The sequence below is a fragment of the Euwallacea fornicatus genome, chromosome 31 (assembly GCF_040115645.1).
Source record: "Euwallacea fornicatus isolate EFF26 chromosome 31, ASM4011564v1, whole genome shotgun sequence".
NCBI classification, from domain to species: Eukaryota; Metazoa; Arthropoda; class Insecta; order Coleoptera; family Curculionidae; genus Euwallacea; species Euwallacea fornicatus.
The window spans coordinates 1,766,788-1,788,554 of record NC_089571.1 but is presented as its reverse complement, the minus strand read 5'-3'; the positions used below and the strand labels follow the sequence as shown (position 1 = coordinate 1,788,554).

The window sequence follows — 21,767 nt, the reverse complement described above, 5'->3', positions numbered from 1 at the left end:
TTATTCTAGTTTTCGCCACGAATGCATCGTCTGATAATGTAATGATTGATATGGTTCCTGTGTACGGGGCGTCTTTGGATTGTCGGGCCACGGTTGAAACTTATAGAAATCGCTGTCTTAGCAGGGAATCGCCGCCCTTTTCCACATTTTACCGCATCGTAAAGGTTTTTAAAGAAACTGACTATGTTAAACCTCCAATTAAAAAAAAGCTCGAAGACAGTTACTCATGAAAACAACGAAATTGCTATTCTAGCCACTGTAAATGTAAATCCACATGTAAGTACCAGGAGATTATCGTTAGATTCGGGGATATCGCGGGCAACTGTATTGAGAGTTCTGCACAATTTTAAATATTATCTTTACCACATTTCGTTACACCAAGTAGCGAGCCAAAATGATTATGGCCCTCGTATGCAATTTTGTGAATGGACGTTGCAAAATGTAAACGAAAATAATTTTTTTTCCAATTTGTCCTTTTTACGGACTTCACGAATCATGGACAACTAATTTCGAGAAATACGTCTTACTGATCTATGGAAAATTTCCACTGGACACAAGAGCTTGATCAATGACCGCGGTCTGTGAACGTTTGATTTGGGATACTTGACTGTAAATTAATTGGTCCACATTTCACGGATTGGTCATCGAATGAAATAAAGCGTCAGAACTCCTTGAATGAAGATTTGCCTCTATTATCGGAAGACATTAATCGTCGTTTGGTACGGGTTCAGCATAATGATTGCCCAGCTCATTGGACCTTAGCTTCCCGAGAAACTTTAGATCACGAATATCCCAATTGACGGATCGGGTGTAGTGAATACGTTCATTGGCCGGCACTACCGCCCGATCTTGCTCCGCTCGACGAAAATGTGCTGATGAAGATGGTGGACATTTTGAATGTGCGCTTCGTCGTCAATTTAATGTCTGATTCGTCGCGTTCATTGGAATAAATTTTTAAATGAGAAGTTCCCGTTCAAAAACCAGAAGATGTGATACGTTCTTCCGGAATTAAGATAAAACGTATTTCTCGTTGTTCCAGCGCCATCTGTCATGAATCGGAAAACAATTTCAGGGAAACCCCACGTAATTTTGATAGAGAAAATTGGGGTTGCCCTTTGAGGTTTCAAAGTCACCACCCCCCCCCCATCTCCGAGGCGCTAAGGTTGAAGCGTCGCAGTTGGTGTCGCTGAATGGGGCCCTACGCAATGAATAAACCTCATTTGGATTTTTTTCCAATCCGATTCGTAATTTTCGGAACGTTTTTTTCAGGTTAAATGAACCACCCGGTAGATTAAAAAAAAACCCCATCGGTGTCCCGCTGAAAACTTCCAACCGCTCTGGCGAACACCTTGTATTTTTATCATAGAAAATTCATTCAACCACAGCACCTTAATTTAATTAGATTAGACTAATTCCATTAAAACCTGAAAAAGTCAGAGCTCTATACAACTTCGTTAGTTATTTCTGGCTCGTTCTTATCATTCGAAAGTACGCTAACGTAGCTAGAGTTGCTGCTTCCGATGTTTTGACCGGGTGTGGGGGGCGAGAGGTCAGACCAGAAGTTATCACGAACCTTTTCAGGCATTTTGCCAAGCGAACTTTCCATGTGTTTTGAATCTGAAGCATTTTGGTCGTCAGATGGGCAACGGCCGCCCATCATGAGATTTGATTCTCCAAAGACCGTTGATGAGAAAATTCGGCTCTCGCCGACGCTGGTTTAGAGCGCCCTGTGGCTTAAAAGCATAACATAGAGTGACGTTTTAGAGTATGTGAAGCATACGAAGTTCTGAAGCATTGAAGCCCAAGCTTGAATCAAGAAATTGAACGTATTTTGAATAATAACTTGAGCGATGACGTTTCATTTAGCAGTCGTTAGGACGGCGGCAGTGTGGCCGACTTGTTCATTAGCTCCCTAGGTAAAAAATGAGCTGCGTACGTGTCATTTCTAACGCGTTATTCAACTATTTTAGAGAAAATGCATTTCGTAGGTACTCAACGCGCCCAACAATGACATTTTTAAGGTAGCTAGGGGAAGAACTGTTCTCTGGATCTGTTTGGTTTTGGAAAATGGTCATGTTCTCCTCAAATGATAAGAATGTTATACTTCGTCGATTTTACGAATATTAACATAAAATTGTTATATATCTTCAAACTCTATGGAGAAATTTTATAAAATATTTTCTATTTTCAGGACCCCCCTACCTTCCCCTGGAAGGTCCGAAATCTACGTGTTGGGGCTCAGGTCGGAGAAGGTGCGTAACCATATACACGCCGGATTTGGTAAAATATTAATCCAAATAAATTTTAATTACCGCCCTCATCACAGAAATTGGGTAATTATAAAACATGCAGTAGTTAGGAAACCGAGTATTTCACTCCCGGGAATTACCTACACTCGGTTATACTGCCATTAAAACGTACTACGGAGCAAAATGTGTAAAACTCCCATTTGAATTATTAATGATTCGAATAATTACCGCAAAGTGAAATGTGTTGGCAATTTCGCTTCTGTTTCAGAGAAATTTTTAAATTAAAATTCACACTTTTCAACGCTTCATAGAGAATATGAAATAAGAGGAATTTCCCTCGAAGCAACATACCTATGCCATAGCCCTTGATGGCCTCGCCGCTAGGGTCCAATGCGAATTTGTAAACATGATCGTTGACTTCCAAGTGACGTATGCAGCCTTTTAGACCCTTTGTCACGGGCAATTTTTCATCTAGGCCCGTCGTATTCCCCGGACCTCCGATAAATAGGGGTTCTCTGAAGGTTATCCTGGAAAGGCAAACAGAGGCCATTAGAACGCCATAGGTACTCTTTTCTGGGAAAATATAGAGCTATTTATCTGAGGTGATCCGTGCAAGACAAACACCTTGAAAATCATTTGTGGACAGTCAAAAATCCCTTTGTACGGTCGAAAAGGTCGTAAATACATCTGATGAATTGTCACTCGATATCGACTCTAGATAGAGCCCCACGTAATTAAATATTAATCGAATTCGATACCCGAACAAGCTATTTGGTTTCGACTCAAGTTTCCAAGGGTATTCAGCACATTTTTGCTTATAACAACATGAAGCTTATATAAAGGAAACTTGCTTTCCATTTTCATGTCAGTAAAGCTTTTTAAACAGATTAGTTTCAGCTTCGATTAATGTTTTACTTACCTAGAAAATAGGCCTTTGCTCCTCCCCTGCACGCGTTTGCCATTATTGAGTTGCAGCCAGGCATCCCATCGATGTCTGTAAAGTGTAACGTGATTCCACTGATTGAGGAGTACGGTTTCATCAGATCTGACCACCCCGATTCCTGAGCCGCAATCAAATCTGGAAGAAAAAAATTCCCTTCACTATGGAATTGACAGTCAAATATGATGCGATATGCCCTGAAGGAGTTGAAAACGTATTCGAAACATCGAAACTTGTTACTTTATATATATATAATGTACAAATCTGCTTTATGTATGTAATCGCTTTATGGTTGTCACCGAGGAAAAGGTTAGAAACAATACAACAGAAATTAATACCAACGACGTAGAAATTACAAAACGGGCATTAGATGCGGAAAATGGAAATTTGCAAGCAAATTTTCACTTGCATTATGAAAGATATATGTGAAATTTACATGCAGCGACTTTCGGAATTCCTCAAATCCCATGTGACCACCGAGAGGTAAATATGTTTTGTACACGTTATACCAGTTAAATCGCAACGCCATTGTTGCTAATATACAGGGTGTTTCGGGATAGTATGTCGCAAATTCGATTCTATGAGTGATTTTGAGAAAAAAAGTTCGTATGAACCTAGGTCAGTTTTCGCTTTGTCTGAAATACGGGGTGTTAAAATTTGCTATATTTTTTTAACAAGTCCGGACCTGCTTCAAACTTTTTAATCAACCTTGGCGGGCGTAAGCTAAGCGTAGAAACACATCCTTTAAAAGAAAAAAGGAATTTTGTAGTGCAAGCAGTGGCGCCCCCAAGGCCACGACTCCGATTGTTTTTTGTGAAAAATACGTAAGGTCGCGGCTTTTTCGAAAAACAAAAATCGTCTGCTTAATTCTAGTTCTTTTTGTTGAAAGAAAGATCTCTTAAATTTTGGACGGATTTTGAATGAACAGGTCGTGGTGGACCGCAACCGTGGCCACCTCCGTCTCCCGATTTAAACGGTTTGGATTTTTTCCTATCGGGCCGTCTTAGAACTCTGGTTTACAGCACTCCAGTTGGCAGTGTGGAAGATCTGAGAAATCGCGTAAGAGCTTCTTGTAACACTATTAGGAGTATTCCGGGAATTTTTCAAAGAGCACGCGATAACACGGGAAAAAGGGCTGAGGCGTGTGTCCTTGCGGGACATTTTCAGTAACTTATTTAATTTTTCTTTGTACGGCCGTTGTAAACTGCTACAAATCAAGTATTATTATAAATAATGTGGTCGTTATTATAACATGCAACGTTAAGTAATCCGTTTGTTGCTTGAAAACGCTTAATGTTACGAAATAACTTAATGATGTACGAGTGCCGCCATACTTAAATTCCGGCGAGCAGCGCCACCTAGTGACTCTAGGCGTTATTTACAATAAATTGTTCTCGAAAACTGTAAAAATCAGGTGTAGAACACTATACGCGAGAAACAGTCGTTATGTTCCACAGGATCGAAATTTGTTATAATATATAGGGTGTTCCGTTTAAAATAAGCGAGTTGACATCCATTTCCGGTACAACCGGAAGTGGTATTTTCGTGAAAATATTTTTAATCACTAAATCACCCCCGCCTTAGTGTGATGTCCGAGATTCAACTTCTTCCTCCCGAGACACAGATAGTGGCCCCTATTCGTTGGACGCCCTGTATAATTCGAGAAAGGATCCTGTAGAATTTTTCATAATACTGAATAGACGTGTTAGATTTATATCAATAATAAACTTAATTAATTGAACGAAATGAATTAGAGTGAATGAATTGCATTCAATTATAAATCACACACCCAATATTAGCAACCGCCGTTTTATTAGTTGAGCGGGAAATATCTCGCTACTTTTTTCCCTTGATTGGACATTTTTGCCATGTAATACTCAGTTATTTACTTGGTTTCGTAAACCCATTCGCTCGATTTCAATTTCGTTCCCCTGACAAGAGAATTAGCCAGTGTTCAGCGTCGTATCGGGATTGAAATAGTATAGAAACACTTGCAAATGGAACGATTCCGGGTGATTGTGAATATCAGTTTTCCGTGTAATCAGTAAAGCAGCTGAAAATCCACGTAACTCAGGCCTGTGTTTGCATGGCATCGAGTAAAGTTTACTACTCGGTTCATATCAAAGTTTTGAAATAAACAACTTTTAGGGCGGTGGCAGGACTGTGATCAATCATAAATTGAGCACATCATCGGTTTCTATTTTTCGAATTTCGCATCAAACGCTTCAAAATCACCGTGAACACAATTTAACAATCAACGTGGACTTTCACACGAGTTCCAAAGGTGAATTCGTCGTTAAAACCTTTCCAACTTGCATGGAAACGTAGCAATTTAATTGTTTTTTTTTCTAAGAAAAACTGTCCTTTTCCTGTAGTGATGCCCCAAAAAAATTTTTTTTTAAAGAAATTAAGGGTTATGTATGTTGTAATTCGTATTCATTATTCTGGCAAAAGGACCAGACTCACAAAAACCAGTGGCGTTCGGTGATTTTTGCGATTAACGTAAAATAAAGCAACTCTCTGCAAAGCCTCTGGATTTATTATTTTATAAATCAAGTTTCACGCAGGGGAGCCCTTCGTCGCTGCTAACAAACAGAGCAAGTTTCATGAAAATCAGCTATAATTATTATTAATAATGGAAAACAAATTTTATTAACTCCGGCATCTTGGAGGTGTCTAGAGGTTACTATCCACGATGGTAAGGGGCAAGCCTCCTGTCCCAATTTGCTTGCGATGAACCACCGATCGTCCATATGTCCAAAATCGAATTCTCCGCTTGTTTCACGAACTCTTTCAGTTTTCACGTTTTTCTAGTTTTGAGGGCTCTTACAGGGTGAGGAAAAAAATTACGTTTTTTTATTATTTATTATTTACACCTTAATAGTACAACATAATAATAACACAAGATTAATGTTCAAATTTTTCGCTTCCCAAAACGTCTCTATCACTGTGAATTGCATATTTTCAAACGCTTCCGACTCACGGCTCTTAATGGGGTTTGCGATCACTCCATCAATGATGTGTGATGTTAGAGCTTAGATTTTGACAGTGTGGTCTATCGAATCTCGAGCGAGCAACTTTTAATCGAGGATCAAGCGCGGAAGTGCCAAATTCCTGGTTGACGCCTATACCCACTACATTGCACTGCCAAACTTTTTCGATCAGTCGAGAACGCTCAAATTAGATTTGAGAACAGTTTTGCGGAAAGTCGAAAACGCAATTCGAATTGCGAGCGATTGACTTTTAAAATCGAACTCGCGAATCGCTTGTCGAGCGATCTTCGATTGCTCGAGAACATTAAGTCAAAAACTATTAGAATAATTTAATTAAATTAAATTGCCCCATAACGTTTAATTTATCTTCATGCGGATATATTTATGGCCACCCGTGATGAAAATAACATATAACCAATTATAGGTGCCTTCTTATCGCTGTCGGCTTTAGTAAAACTGGAAGGTGTTTAATTTTCTCTGCATTTTATTCCTTGCCAGTGTGATGAGGAAAATAATTATTATGCGCCGTCGAACTTGAAATTTGTTTAAAACTAGATTTCTGTGAAATTATGCATCAACTATGTTTATAGTCCGAGTTTAAATCATTCAGTTGCGACACAAGACGCAATATAATTTGCGCTGTAAACGCTGCATTTTGAATATAAAAAAAAATCTATAAAATAACGAGCCTTAAAGTATCTTCAGTTCATCGCTCTACAGTACAGAGTTTTTTCACATTTACTAAACTCAGAGTTAATGATGCTGTTCAACTCGGAAATTAGAAATTTTCAAAAGGAATTATAACTCATCACCTGAGCCGCCACATTGATCTCAATTTCATTAAGTTTGTTTTCCTCACCATTTTCAAAATCCATAAAGATCAACATAGAGACGAATTTGCCGCAACATTTATGCAAAAAGTTCATGGAAGACAATGGTAATATTCATTATCTGTAGAAGTAACTTTTCAACAGCCATTAACATCAACTTTGTTATAATGTAAATTAAATGGGTGGATAGACTCTCTCCCGTGAATTGACTTTCGTAGGACAGAAAAGCCAATGTGAAATTGCAATTTTGTGCATGTATCGAAGGGTCGTTCCCGGCCCGTAATATTAGTATTCGACTTTAAAAATTCGCTTCGAAACATGAAAACAGTAAAACCAGCAGGCTTAACAAATATATTTAATTTGGCCCAAAGAAAACAACTAGACGCTTTGAATTGTTAGAGATTTGGAGACCTACAAAAGTTTTCATGTCACAAAGAGCTAATATCGAATTTACATGCAAATTTTTCCAAAAAAAGTCTTTTAGAATTTTTATTATATTTCAAATTACCTAGCAGTGGTTTATCCTGCAGCAATATCCTGTCCTATTTTTAGCTGACGCAATATAAATTACTAGATAACAGCCATTCGGCAGGACACACGAAACCTAGATTATCACGAACCGACATGACTAAGTGGATTTTGTCGTGTGTTTGGGATAAAATCACAAAGCTATGCGATGTATCGGAGTTACAGAAATACGCCCCGAATGAGAATGGAAAATGTTCACTTCACTAAGCATATTGCAGCCAAAAATAGCGAATAAGCATGACATTCGCATGCATAACTATATGCGACCGCCTGGATAAAGCCTGCTATAGAATCTTCCATAGAATGGAAATAAAGGTAGCGTTTGACGTTGAAAAGCTCTCTGGAGGGTTGAATATTTACTAATTTTGAGCGTATTCCTGAGAGATTTCGCTTGTCAACGTCTCTCTACTTTTATGGGTCTGTCGTTGTTTGTTTTCAATATAGGCGAAATCGTTTCATCCGACTTGAAAAGCTTTCAGATATTAAAGCTGGATTTATGATTGTGTACATATATGGAGAAAGGTAAGACGATTAATATTACTACATTTCAACGGGGTTCCGTAATAAAGACACATACGGAACTTGAGGTCGATGCCGAAAAGCCACCTCATGCACAAACTATGGAAGTCTATAGTAATTTATATGAGTTTGCAAAGCTTCCATAAAATATTTACAATGCGTTTACGCCCATTTCGCTTAACGTTAGTTATGTACGACGGTTCTAAAACTCATATCCCTGATCTGCTTAAGTGTTACAACAGTTTAACTTCCTGGTTTATTTTTACGAAAATTTGTGCCTCCACCTGTTTACATCCATATTCAAAATGCAAATTAATTCGCAAAATCACCCCATGAAACTATAAATCCCTTCTACTTTCGCAGAGTCGTAAAGTAGAACTTCACGGATTTCGATCATAATTAACACAACATGCCTTTTTTGCCTTTTATGGGCAGTTTAAAAATATCCGACCTTTCTTGGCGTTCGTTTTACGAATATTTATTATGCTTGCAAAAGAGTGCAGAATAAAATTACATTCAATTTAGGTCAAGAACTCTATAAAGAGAATAGATGCCCTACTTGAGGCTAAAATGGAAGATAAGTTTCAGGCCATCCTTGGTGGTGTTTGTTACCAAGATGTAATCAATCTGCATTTACGGCGTAACGAACACTGATTACTCACGGAGTGACCAATGTATATCACTTTAATTATTTCCTTTTTTACTGTGAAATTGTCTCATGAATCTAACTTTTTTTCAAGCCTCCAGCCAGATTTCATTGGTCCCTGAGAAAACTATTCAAAACCCTTTATCTATTCTTTGTGCCCATTTAGCTTGCAATAAGGTGGGCACGAGCGTTCCTTATCGTAAAATTAATAGCCTAATTGTGGTAGTTTTATGCTCTTGTTGGAACATGAACCTAAATTTATATTACCAATTAGACTTGCGTCCGAAGTCCCTACGTATGTAATAAACATTCGAATCAATAATGAACATTTACGTTTTCACAAATTTCATCTGATATCTCGCATTTAACATTTCATTTAAGGTTAAATTGCCAATAAACACTTCTTTCTATTATATTTCGTGTTGATTTCTAATTGTCTATTTCCAATTCACTTACTTACTACTTCATCTCTCTCTCTCTCTCCCTCTCTCTCTCTCACACCTTACTAAAATCATTTAACGTTCTGTTGAATTATTCATCGATTCGGTAAGTGTATTTTGAAAACTGATAGATCTTCGGAAGGAAAAAAGGAAAAGAGAAGAACTAGGAGAAAAAAGTCAGTTAAGGTCTTTAAAGATCTTCTTTCATAACAATAATTACCCCGAACATGTGTACACCTCAAGAAACGATGGTACAATAGCACTCTCGAATGGCCAAAAATTACGGTAATGTACATGATATCCCATTTAATTAACTAGTTACGTCATAAAAGAGGGGGGAATATATTTTGACAAATTTGATGAATTCTCCGAAGACCTTATCAAATTTGACTCACTCTTGGGGCCCTGCCACCAGATTGGAAGTTTTATTTGAATTTTTCAGGGTCCGCATTGAAACAATACAAAGGGACGTTTATTTTATAAAATTCAGATTTATGCCAGTGAAAATACGAGTTATATTTGGAAAATGCTGGTACGTGATAATGTATTGGTAGTTTGTCCTTTGGAATAACACGAACCATTTAATCTCCATAAACTCTGTTTTCTTCAGTTTAGTAGTGTTTTTTTATCACTTTACTTCCTTTATTTCCGCTTTTTAAAGTTTGTGTTTCGATTTTTTCTCCTCGATTATTACGTAGAATTTCGTTATTTTGTTAGAAACTTTTGTCTTCTCAAGTAATCGTTTGCACGATGTGTTCTGCAGTTAACGCTTATGCAGATTTTCTTCTTCTGATTCTTAAATTAATTTCTGCCCCTTCCTTCCGGGGTTTGTCTTTCTCCTCTATTTGCAAACTAATTCCAGTTTCTCTTCTTCCATTTCAATCTTCGTATAACGTTTCCATTCCTTTCGTCTCCTGGTGATGTTCATTGCTTCGTGACGTCTCAATATCTCGTTCCTCGGCGTATCTCGAAGATAAAATTTTGGACAAATGTATGGAATATTTTTGAAACAACATTTTCTTGGTGATCGTTTGTGTGTTCGGCTTCAAATAAAAAAAAAATGCAAAAAATCATCCATTTGTTGGATAAATTCATGGAACGCTATGTAGTGATGTTTGTGGGACCAGCACTAGTTATTTAGTTCGATTATCTGGACAATTTTGTACGAAGTATGCCAAAGAAAAGTATTCTTCAGAAGATTTTCGAAATTCGATAGGCCAAATGTCGCATGATGTCTGCAACCGCAAAGATATTGCAAAGCTCAGCCGAGGGTCCTTCTCCGAAATTTGAAGAAAATTTGGCACTTATAGGGATGTACAAGATGGTCTGAAACCTGGACGTCCAAGAAAGACGAAAGCTGGCACCGATCGACGGATTAAAAAAATATCATTTGCAAACCCCGCAAGTCCTCCAGGATCATAAAGCAAGAAATCACTAACAATAGTGACATCAAAATAAGGGATCGCACTGTACGTCGTCGGTTGAGCGAAATGAGATCAGTAGGAAGGATTGCAGTGGAGAAGCCCTTAATTCCTAAGAAGAGCTAGAACTAAAGTTGCTCTGGAACATTTGCGTTAGTCACCTTCAATGTTGAGTTCTGTTCGTTTCAGCGACGAAACTAAAATGAACATTTTTAATTGTGGTTGGAAAAGGTATGTTCGTCGACCTGTGGAAGCCAGGTTAAATTCCAACCATCAAAAACCAACAGTGGTGACATAATGGCATTGGAACTTTTTTCTCGATCCGGCGTCGAACCATCGGGCAAAATTGAGGAAGCTACGGATCGGTTTTATTAAAAACCACCCTTGAGGATCATATGCTGTCATTTGCTGATGAAGATATGCCTTTACTTTGGAGTTTCCAGCAGGACAACGACCCTAAACATTCACCACGATTGATAAAAAATTTGCTGAATGACAGTAACCTTCCCGTATTAGAGTGGCCGTCTCGGTAGCCGGAACTCGACCCGATTGAGCATTTCTGCGTACACTTAAAACGAAAAATTCGAGACAGGAATGTGTCCAATCGGGACGAGTTGTGGAAAATCTTGCAGGAAGAATGGGTGAAGATTCCTATTTCCGTTTGTGAAAATTTAATCGATTCTGTGCACCGTCGATGTCGGGCTGTTATCGACTCGGAAGGATGTGCCACAAAATACGAGTTTGTTTAACGTTTTGCATCGATTATAATGGATCTTACGAAGTATTCCATTCGTTTGTCCGGCATAATTTATTGTTTGTATTTTTTTATAGTCGTAGAAACGAGTTGTTTATAGAATTGTTAAATATACAGGGCGTTAAAAAAATTGTTTAAAATATTTAAGGAGGTAGCAGTATGTACAAAAATAAGCAAAAAAGTCTTAGTAAACACGGGCCCGCAAGGTGACAGTTTCGGAGATATGGAAAGTTATTATTTTTTGAAAGACTTATTTCTAATTACTTATTTATTATCTACGAATAACAAAAACAAAAAAATAGTCACACAAGGTGTCCAAAGAGCCCTCCTTCCATCTCCAAGCAGGCCCGACATCTTTGTCCGGTGGGGGTGTCTGATGGTCTAAAGGCGGTTTTACAAAGGGTTCGAATATCCTTCAGTTTAATGATCTTCCTTCCATCTAATGGTCAACTATTTCGATATAAGACCGCGATGGGTTTAAGATATTCCATACTTTGTCTCCAACTGTATATTTAATAACAACCCGGCAGCTTCGTTTTCTTTTTCTTTTCGTTGGTATTCTATTTTATCGTTTAACTAATCTTAAACGCTTTCTTCCTCAAAAACCCGTTTTTCTCTTCACGTTAGACGGCTTTCGTCTGTTCCCGCTCGATTTAGCATCGACGGTTTCTCCCCGCTCGCGTACGTTCCAATGGATCACGTTGCATTAGGCGCAGTTGACTATCACTCGATTTTTTTGTCGCTTCTTCAATAAGACAAACTTGAGCTCTCATCTCTTTATCTTTCCCGTGAACACTTGAGTGTCACCTTCAATTGTGGTTCCTTCTCCTCCATTCCAATAAAGTTTTAGATCGTATTTCCACCTTCCGATTTCTTATCGTCAAGTTGAATTAACCCGTGAGTCAATTTGCGTATCGTGAGACTGAAAATTTCTCACGGATCTTAGCTATCGTGACATTTGCTATTACTGCACGCAGCTTATGTTTTTTTTTTCTTTTTACTTTAAGTTAAGTTTAAGATAACATGCAATGCGGGATAAATCATAACGGCAAGAGGGAACGCAATCAACTTTCGATGCCGGCATTCGATCAAGTCCTGTCACAAATTAAATATAAAATTAGTCTCATCGTTAATGGATGATCCAATGAGCCTCGAAAGTATATTGAGCCGAAACTCGGAAAAAATTCGTCTGTAATTAATAGGATGCCTGGGATTTCTGGAGCACGAAATGGGACCGAAAAGAGACGCGAGACTAACTCTAATAACTCCAGGGAGGAACCGGAATGAATATAATATAGGACTGGGTTTTTGCCCCCTTAACGTTAACTGTTATTAGGCGGCCTTAATTTTATTTTATTTTTTTTTTGGTTTCCCGATGCAACGCTTCGTATTGTAATATGAACCGGCGACGAAGGGAGGTTTCTCGTATTGCCTTTCGGCAAGAATGATTTTTGCCCTTTTTGATGAAATTAAGGCTGTCTTAGCCAAACCCCAGGAGTAACAAAACAGAAATAATTGCGACGATGCGTGACACCTGCCAGAGGTAAAACGGATCAATACTCTGGCTTTTCTGCTTACTACTCAGGGCACAATATCCGGTCCTGTGAAAGAAAGAAAAATCTAAAACTTACGGTACGGAGAATTATTACACGAAACGGCAATTTACCAACTTGAAGAAAAAGTTTTTAAGGGAAAAGCTGACATGGCGTACTGAGGAGCTGTTATTGCAATCTTGAGACGGTTATATCTCTTCGAGTGTCAATTTAAGTATGAAAACAATTAGAACCTTCTGTTAGTTTAACCGCTCCATAACGTCTTTCTTATCCTTCCAACTCCTCATCCTCCAGTTCCAAGCTTGTCCCTTATTCGCATCGTTTTCTGTTATTTTCCTCCTTTCCAGACCTCCCACATCTCTCACCGCTATCTCGATCAGGAGCTTCTGTGAGAATTTATGTGGCACCGCACTGATATAAATAATGATTTTGCTCACTTTCATCAATCGATAATTCGAAAAATCATCAAGTTGATTTTATATCGCAAAAATTCTAAAAACGTATTTCGTGTTCTGGGAGCGACAATTTACCAACTTTGAGGAAAAGTTTTTAAAAGACAAGTTGGTGAATTTCAAACTTGGGAGTTATTGCAATTTTCAGACAAGAATGTTTCCTCGAGCGGCCATCTCTGTATGGAACCGGTTAAAGGCTTTCTTGTCCCGTTAATTAAAAGAAAACACCATCATTGAGGGTTTTCGATAGCTTAGAGTAAGTTTTCTAGGTTTTTCAAGACAGTCGAATAAAAGGTTAATAATAACACGAATATGACCAATTATTTACTTAGCGAGGTAAAGAAACGATCAGCTGCAACATAATCGTCCGCGTTATTGTTTAATTTATAGTTGCGATGGAAATAACCGTCAAATGATTTTTTCATCTTTGTTCGACCTTAGTGATATGCACAAGGTGATTTTAAATAAATGGTAAACAAATTAACGGGCTTAGGCAAATTTCAAACGAAAAGTTCCTAAAAAGACATGCAAAAATGCTTTGGCTTCGATCTACAGAGTGTTAAAAACACTTTTGTGATTTTACAAACACCGCTAAAACACCATTGTTTTTTGGAACTTTCAGGCCACCTACAGCCAATAGTTGTCAAACAGGAAGCAAGTGCAATCGATAATTCACGGTTAACTTCATTAAGAGGTACTTTATTATTTAAATTGATGGACGTGAACACCTTTGACTATTATCGCGAATATCACCGGAACCACGGATTTAAGCGCAGTTTCGCACGAGGTTGAAAAATGAGAAAACTCAATGCAGATTTCACAAATTTGTTCAAAACATTAACAAAAACAAATGTAATTAATGAGAGTTGAAGCCCCATCGATCCGCGTCACTCCGTATATAAAATCAAAGTGCGAAAATTTCCGTTTATGGAAACACTCGACATATACTAAGTACAGATTTTAAGCAAGTTTCAATTTAAAAAAAAAACGAAAAAAAATGTTTTTAACATCCCGTAGATCGAAGCCAAAGCATTTGTGGATATGAATTTTTCGCCTTAAATTTGGCTCAGGATTCACCTGCTCAATTTTCACCATCCATTCAGAGACACCCTGTATAATTTGTCTGAGTTTAGGGAACTTTATCAAACCTGGTGCTAGAGAAAATCATATATACACTGCCGTTGTCAACTACTTATGATCCTCACGTCTTAACTTCCTCAGCGCTGGGCGCTTCAGAATTTAAATTTAAAGTTTATGTACTTTACAACTTCGGAATGTAATACACCATTATTATGCTAAGTAATTAATGTCGCTATTTAAATACTTTAGAAATATTCATTATTCGATACAACTTGAGCATGTCGTTATTTTTCAGTCGATTAATAACCCTCCCCATAAGAGTTTGTCATTTGTTTCAATTTTCCTTCTTTTGTAGCTGTAAGGTGTTTAGCTAAGCAGAATCCGGCAATTTTAAAGCTTTGCGTTGGACTATGCCGCGTCTATAGATAAATATTTTATAAAATATGCCATTGTTCACGTATTCACTCCTGCGACATCAAATAAATTGTTTCAAAAACATGAAAAGGTTTAAAAAATATTTTGAGTTCCGGGCCCGCTAAAACTATGTTCGATAAATAAATTAAAAATTTTTAAACTCCTATTTGCACTTTACGTGCATTAGGCAAGCCTGACAAATGCTCAAACATGAGGATTGAGTCTGTACTAGGAATGTTCAAGCTATAATCGTTTCGACCATTTCGAACAATTTGTTTAGGAATCTGAGTAAGAACGTTTCCTTTGATCATCATCTCTTCCTCATGATAAACGAAAACATTGCATTCGTCATGATTGTTCATTCTCAATGAGGAAATTTTTATTGATCAACCTAGTATCGGAGCGGCCAATCCTCAAGTGCATGTATGCAAAAGGCATATATTTTTAGCTATAATTGCAACGTTATTTGAGCAATTTTTCCCGTCGATATCGTAGAATGTCGAGAAGAATTTTATGATTCGATCGGTTTTTCAATTATAACGTGAAATGTTGTTTGTTTAAAACATAAGTCGGAACTGATCTAAGTATCATTGGAAAGCGAAATTTTTCTCTCAAAATTGACTGCGACATGCAGGAAACGCTAGCATGAAGAAAGATTGGAGGAAAATCTATCCCATTATCAAGGATTTAAAATAAGCTAAGTTCGAAGACATACAATATTGCAATACATATAGGTGTTCATATAGACATTACCAGGTCTTATTTGAACATAGGAATCGTGCATGTGGGAGAAGGGCCGCATAAGTTTTAATATATCTCCGACAAAGACCGACGAAGCGATTTGAGAGGATAACAGTGGAAGTAAGCGGTGTCAGTCTAACCAACGTCTCCATTTTTATGTTTAGATTAGTATCAGTGTCGCTGCCTTCACGGCAATGGAAATTTCTTGAAATAAGAAACTAAAAAAGCACTGAAACCGACTTTGTATAAGCAAAAAGTCGGAATTCATTTAATCTTTCTTTAAAACTTTTATCGGTAAAAAGCCTGAAACGGTGATAGATCTGGCAACTGGACCTGGACTAGCTCCGCCCACTTCCACCGCTAAGCTCTCAACGCACCTCGTTGATCTTTGTCGAAGACACATTAAAACTTATGTGGTCCTTTTCCTGCTTGCAAATTGCTATGTTTCGGCTTAAACTAGCGATCCCCGTGTAGTTTTGATGTTACATTTTGTGAATTACTGAAGCTGGATAATTAACATAAAATGGCGCTCTTTCCAAGTGAAGAACACGCAATTTTAATTGAAACCTTTAGATAATTTGTTAATTAAACAAATTCTTCGATCAGGATTTTTTAAATGACCAAAAATGAGCGTCATGAATGGGTGAATCGACGACTAAGTTGTTTTCGTAAAAAAAGTATCTTCGGTCTACGTCAGTTCGGTTCGACATCCGATAGCTCATTTTAAAGGGAAAATTCTCTTTTAAAATTAAGCTTGAACCCGCCACGATGTATATTCTTTAAAATATAAGTTTATGTGATGGCTGAAAAGCATTCGAACTATAAGAGGACCCTTCCTCACGGCGATCACATTTGTGCAACTGGCGTGATTGCGAGATGATGAGGGTTTGTGTAAAATGGCGAAAAGTGACCCCTTGGCTCTAGCTGGAAAATGTTTAATCGCTCTACCACACTTGTATCCCATAGTTATCGAGACTTCTTACGTAAACGTCGCAATTTGCCTGTTCTGTGCAGTTTTTCCATTTGGAAAAAAATGCATTTAAAACTGTGCTCTGAAACACTAATGCATGATCGGAAAACTTCTAGGAATAATATTCAAGATGCGAACTCTATAAACGCTTGATCTAAGGACCGCAACTTTCGACTTTAAATCTGCAAAGGCTGAGAGAGCTTTCTGATGTAAAGTTTCTAACGACCTTTGCACTATGCTAAACGAGCACTGTTTGTTTTGAACTTCCGAAAGATCCCAGTAAGACATTTTTTACATAAAACATGAGAACAAATTGAGGACGGTGTTAGAAAACGATAAGTGTTCCTATACCGGTTTTGCAGTCGAAAGTGTTATAGGGACAACAATAATAATTTTGTGGAAGCCCTAAACTTGGAGGTTTATGATAGCCATTAAAAACTTACGGAAATTATCAGTTACCCACCTCAGGATAGAGGAAATTCTTAACGATAATAGCTCCCCATTTACCATCCATAATAGAACTTTCCGAGCTGCTAACGGCAAACTCATTAGTATTAATGTTAATCTAGACATTGTTTCTCCGAAGCCAGAAACATTATTTTCGTAGCGAGTCTTATTCTAATGTAGAGTTGTGAAGTTGAAGAATACTAAGAGATACTGTAAGTGGTTACCTGCAATACGTCACTCGAAGTTAGTTCATGTTAAACGCAGGAATCCATAAACGATATATAAATATTATACAGGGTGGGCCAGTGCAAACGAAACAAGGCCGATTTCTCATATTTACCACTCAAGAAAGAAAATCGCCGAGACCCGCCGATTTTTCTTTCGAGAGGGAAATCTTGTGCGACCATTGTCAACCTTGTCACTTTCGACCCCTTGGCGGGGGAAGGTGCGACCCTTAAACCTTAAATGGGATTAGGGGTCAAGCGACGCCTCATTTTAAAGATCGACGAGATCTCTTTTCAATGATACAAAGTTTTTTGAATTTGACGCGGTAGTTTTCGAAAAATCACGTTACAGAAGCCAGCATTGAGCAAATAATAGTGTTTTTTCGATTCGTAACTTACATTAAAAAAAATTATGGGGAAAACTATTCTTTCTGAACACAGATTTAAGTTTCTGATAGCAGTAACTTTTAAGCTAAAACATTTATCTACAATTTTACTGACTTTCTAACTTAAGAAATGTTCAAAATGTTGCCCTCCTGCTTCCACAGAGAAAGAGAGGTTTTGTGCAAAACGATCTCGGACGTTTTGAAGCATTTCAGGTGTAATCTTGCGACGTTCATCGATGACTTGTTGACGTAAACAATTCAGAGACTCCGGCTGAGTTTTACAAATTTTGCTCTTTAAGTCGCCCCATGGAAAAAAATCTAGCGGGCTTAAATCTGGCGATCTTGCGGGCCACTCCACTGGTCCTCTTCGGTCCGTCCATCTACCAGGAAAAGTTTGATTTTTCCCACGATTTTTTTTATTAATGTAAGTTGCGAATTGAAAAAACACTATTATTTGTTCAATGTTGGCTTCTTCAACGTTTGTAACGCGATTTCTCCAAAAAACTACTGCATCGAATTTAAAAAACTTTGTATCATTGAAAAGAGATTTCGTCGATCTTTAAAATGAGGCGTCACTTGACCCCTAATCCCATTTAAGGTTTAAGGGTCGCACCTTCCCCGCCAGGGGGTTGAAAGCTGCAAGGCTGACAATGGTCGCAGAAGATTTTCCCCTCGAAGTCAAAATCGACGGGTCTCGGCGATTTTTTTTCTTGAGTGATTAATACGAGAAATCGGCCTTGTTTCGTTTTCGTCGGCTCACCCTGTAAAAATATCTGAAAAGCACAAAAAAGGAAGATTTTATCGAAGCAGGGAAATTGGCATCATGCTAGGAGTGCGCTTTCAGTGGAACACACACGTTTACTCTCTTATCGGAGGAAATATCATGATTCTAATCACATCTGATATAGTGATAACAGAGTGACCAAACTTTGCAATCAGCTCATAAAATTCGTCTGCAACCGAGGACACATTGAGCAAGTGATGTGGGAAAAATGTAAAATTAAATTTAAGAGTATGAACAAACTTGAACAAAAATGGATTGTTTAATCCAGAGAAAGTAATTTGAATAGGAGAGATTACAGGGAACGAAAAGAGAAAATTATAAGTAAAAAATGAAAGATAATTAGCTAATATAAAGCAGAGTGAATGTCAAGAATGAGCAGGATAGAAAGCTGAAAGGAACAAAATAAACAGAGCTGAAGGAGATATAAGATAAGTAGTGTAAACATAAGTCGTCTCAAAAAGCTTGGATATAAGCCATGGGCTTAATTCATAAGAGTAATTGATCGAGGTTTCCCCTCTGGCTGCAGCGTTCTCCATCTTATCCGTTTTCCAGGGTATGCGGTTAAAGTAAAAAAATTATGTGCATTAAATCAATCAACCTGGGAACATTCCGAGTCGATCGACTATATGAATAAATAAACGGAAAGTTGTAAAGACAGAGAGAAATGCAGTGCTTTCCCAAACCATGGAATAAATTCATTAATATTAGAAGCAACATGTCTTCGAAGAATCTTCGAACGCGTCGATTTACTTTAAAAAAATTTTTTTTTAAGTTTTAAGCATGCGCATCACGTCATTGCTGTCCGAGGCATGACGTCATTGACCACTTTTGCACGTCACGACCCCCGTTTCTTCATTTAACATACAACAGAGAATATTTTTTCAAGTATGAATCGTAGAAAAAGAGGGGGTTCCCCCACACAAGACATATTTTTAGAAAAAACAAAAACGTTGATTTAATTGAAAATATTTTGCCAAAAAGGAACAAATCATCAAATGCGACGTTCAATCCGAGCTCCAGTCGCTGCCCGACAATAAGCAAGACGATAAATAAATTCCTTTCCACTAACCCGAACTAGCCTGAAAATTGTTGATGACGTGTAAAATTATAAGTCGCATTCCTTCGCGAGTTCGCCTCTTTAAATCGTTCAAATCTAAGATTTTAATGGAACGTATTTTGCTTTTGAAATATCTCCCATAAAAAATAGTCAAGGAGCGTCAGGTCCGGCGAACAAGCTGGCCCCTCTACAGTTCTTCTTCGTCCATCTAACGATTTGAGAAACGGTCATTTAAGCATGCTCGCACAGGTGCTGCACACCGCTTCATCTGGTCGAAACAGTGGATTTGAACTGAAAAATCAATTGAATTTCATATCTTGCCAGCTGTGAAGTTTGCTGAAGAAAAGAACGTATGTGGCAGATCGTTTGTGTATATCTGGTTACCTACATCATTTTTCTAATTTTTCACGCCGAAACGGTTCTTCTCGGAACATTTAGCCAATTACTATTTGTCATTCAACCTTTGGATTTTTTTGTTCTCCTTTCTCTCTGTTATTGTATTAATTTTATCCGTTTTATAAAGAATCGGTCTCTTTTGAGGCCAAAGTATCGTTTGTGTTCAAATTCGGTTTCCTGCACCTACTGCAAAACGGCGTTCGCGGACGAGCAGGAAACCTTTATGGTCGAAACCTATTTTCGTAATGGACATCAAATTAAAAAAGAATGGGTTCGTGAAGTCCGTCCCTGTTTTCGAGAGCTTCGTGAAAAATTCCCTGAAGTTGCAGCAGATGAATTGAACTTCGCAAATACACTGAAGTAGGTTGTAAGTTTATTCGATGAAACCGACAGCATTAGGGGAAAGTCAGACAGCGGAAGATCAAAAAAAACGAATTCCGGACACTGTAGAAAACGTGAGACAGATAATGCACGAAAATCCGAATGCTCTCGTGAGCAGATTATCACGGCTGATCAACTTAACTTATGGCATTTGCCGCAGCATTTTCCAAAAGGACCTAAATTTGTTTTCCCATGAAAGGCGAGTGTTCCAAGAACTTCAGCCTTTAGATCATGAAACGAGAATGACTCACTGCCCCTGGTTCAATGAGACGATGAATGACAATCTTCTGGATATGCCATTTCTTAGCGATGAAGCCTGATTTCGTTTGTCGGGACATGCGAACTCTCACAATATGCGAACGTGGAGTGCAAATGATCTTCACACGTTTCGAGAATCTCCATTAAATCCGCAAAAAATTGTAGTTTGGGTTGCTGTCGTTTAATGGAATCGATTCCCTTCAACGAGAGTGTTGGACAGAACACGTTGGACCAATTCATTAATTAATTAAACCCTGACGAATTTCTACAGGGGCATTTCCAGCATGATGGAGCAACAACTTATACAGCTCGTACAACCTTAAATTATCTAAGAGAATATCATGTCAATCGTTCGATTTGATACAGGGCATATCTTGGAGAAGTGCTCTGTGCGTGAGCCTCGGTCCCCGGATGTTACGCCACTGGATTACGACTTGTTCCTAACATTAAAAAATAACATTTTTAGACAACCAAAACACACAATCGAAGACCTTAAGGAACGGATTGGAGCATAATGAGCAAATATCGTCCCAGACGGTCTCGGCAATGTCTCCAAGAGTGTGCAGCGTCGGGTAAATTTGTGCGTTGCAGCAAATGAGCAATATTTTCAGCAATTGTTGTGAATTTCCAAAACAATTAGACCGTTTCCGTTAAAATGTGTTGTTAAGAATGGCCTTAATGTTTAATATAAATTTTGAAAAATTCAGTTAAATAAAGCAATATAACCTCAGTCGGCTGCTTTATCAAAAATTAATTTCAAAGCGATTTTGCGGCATATGACCAAGCTACGACCCACTTTTAATCTTCTATTTCTCTTGTGGAATATCGCACAGCTGGCCAAATACGAAACTTGAATGATCTCACTGCATTTAACAAATCGGGATCTTCTGGATGGGGATATAAAGTAGCCAGCGCTGAGGTCTTCTGGAAAAAACCTTCTCGAATTAGAACCTCGTTGAAGCGATAGGGGCCCGGAATTCCATCGCGTATTTTGACATACGAAAAATTCGCCTTTTGAGGGAACTGACCACGAAAATCCATCGCCCAATGGGGATTAGCAGAAGTCCAATAACGGCGGTTTTGCCAGGGGCCATTTAGAGTAAATGCGGCTTCAACAGGAAAAACCGTTCTTCATACAAAAGTTTCATCATTGTTGCGGAGTTCTTGCATTCATCCGCTGAGCTGATTACGTTAATCAAAATTAACTATAGAGAGCTCATAAATTAACTGTACGTTGTATGGACGGTACTTATCCGTCTTCAGCGTTTTCGCACAGTGAATGTAGCCCTATCAAACAGGGAGGA

At 38.1% G+C, this 21,767-nt stretch overlaps 1 protein-coding gene across 4 annotated transcripts in view; it reads right to left on the bottom strand.

Annotated features, from left to right (window-relative positions):
* Nucleotides 1-21,767, bottom strand: part of LOC136348067 (pikachurin-like) — a 207,456-nt gene that overhangs the window by 39,247 nt on the left and 146,442 nt on the right. For all 4 annotated transcript variants that reach the window (XM_066298616.1, XM_066298615.1, XM_066298614.1 and 1 more), the window contains 2 exons: nt 3,169-3,327; nt 2,601-2,776 (listed from right to left, as the gene is read on the bottom strand). In XM_066298616.1, coding sequence (XP_066154713.1) covers nt 2,601-2,776; nt 3,169-3,327 — 335 coding nt within the window. The remainder of the gene's footprint in view (nt 1-2,600; nt 2,777-3,168; nt 3,328-21,767) is intronic.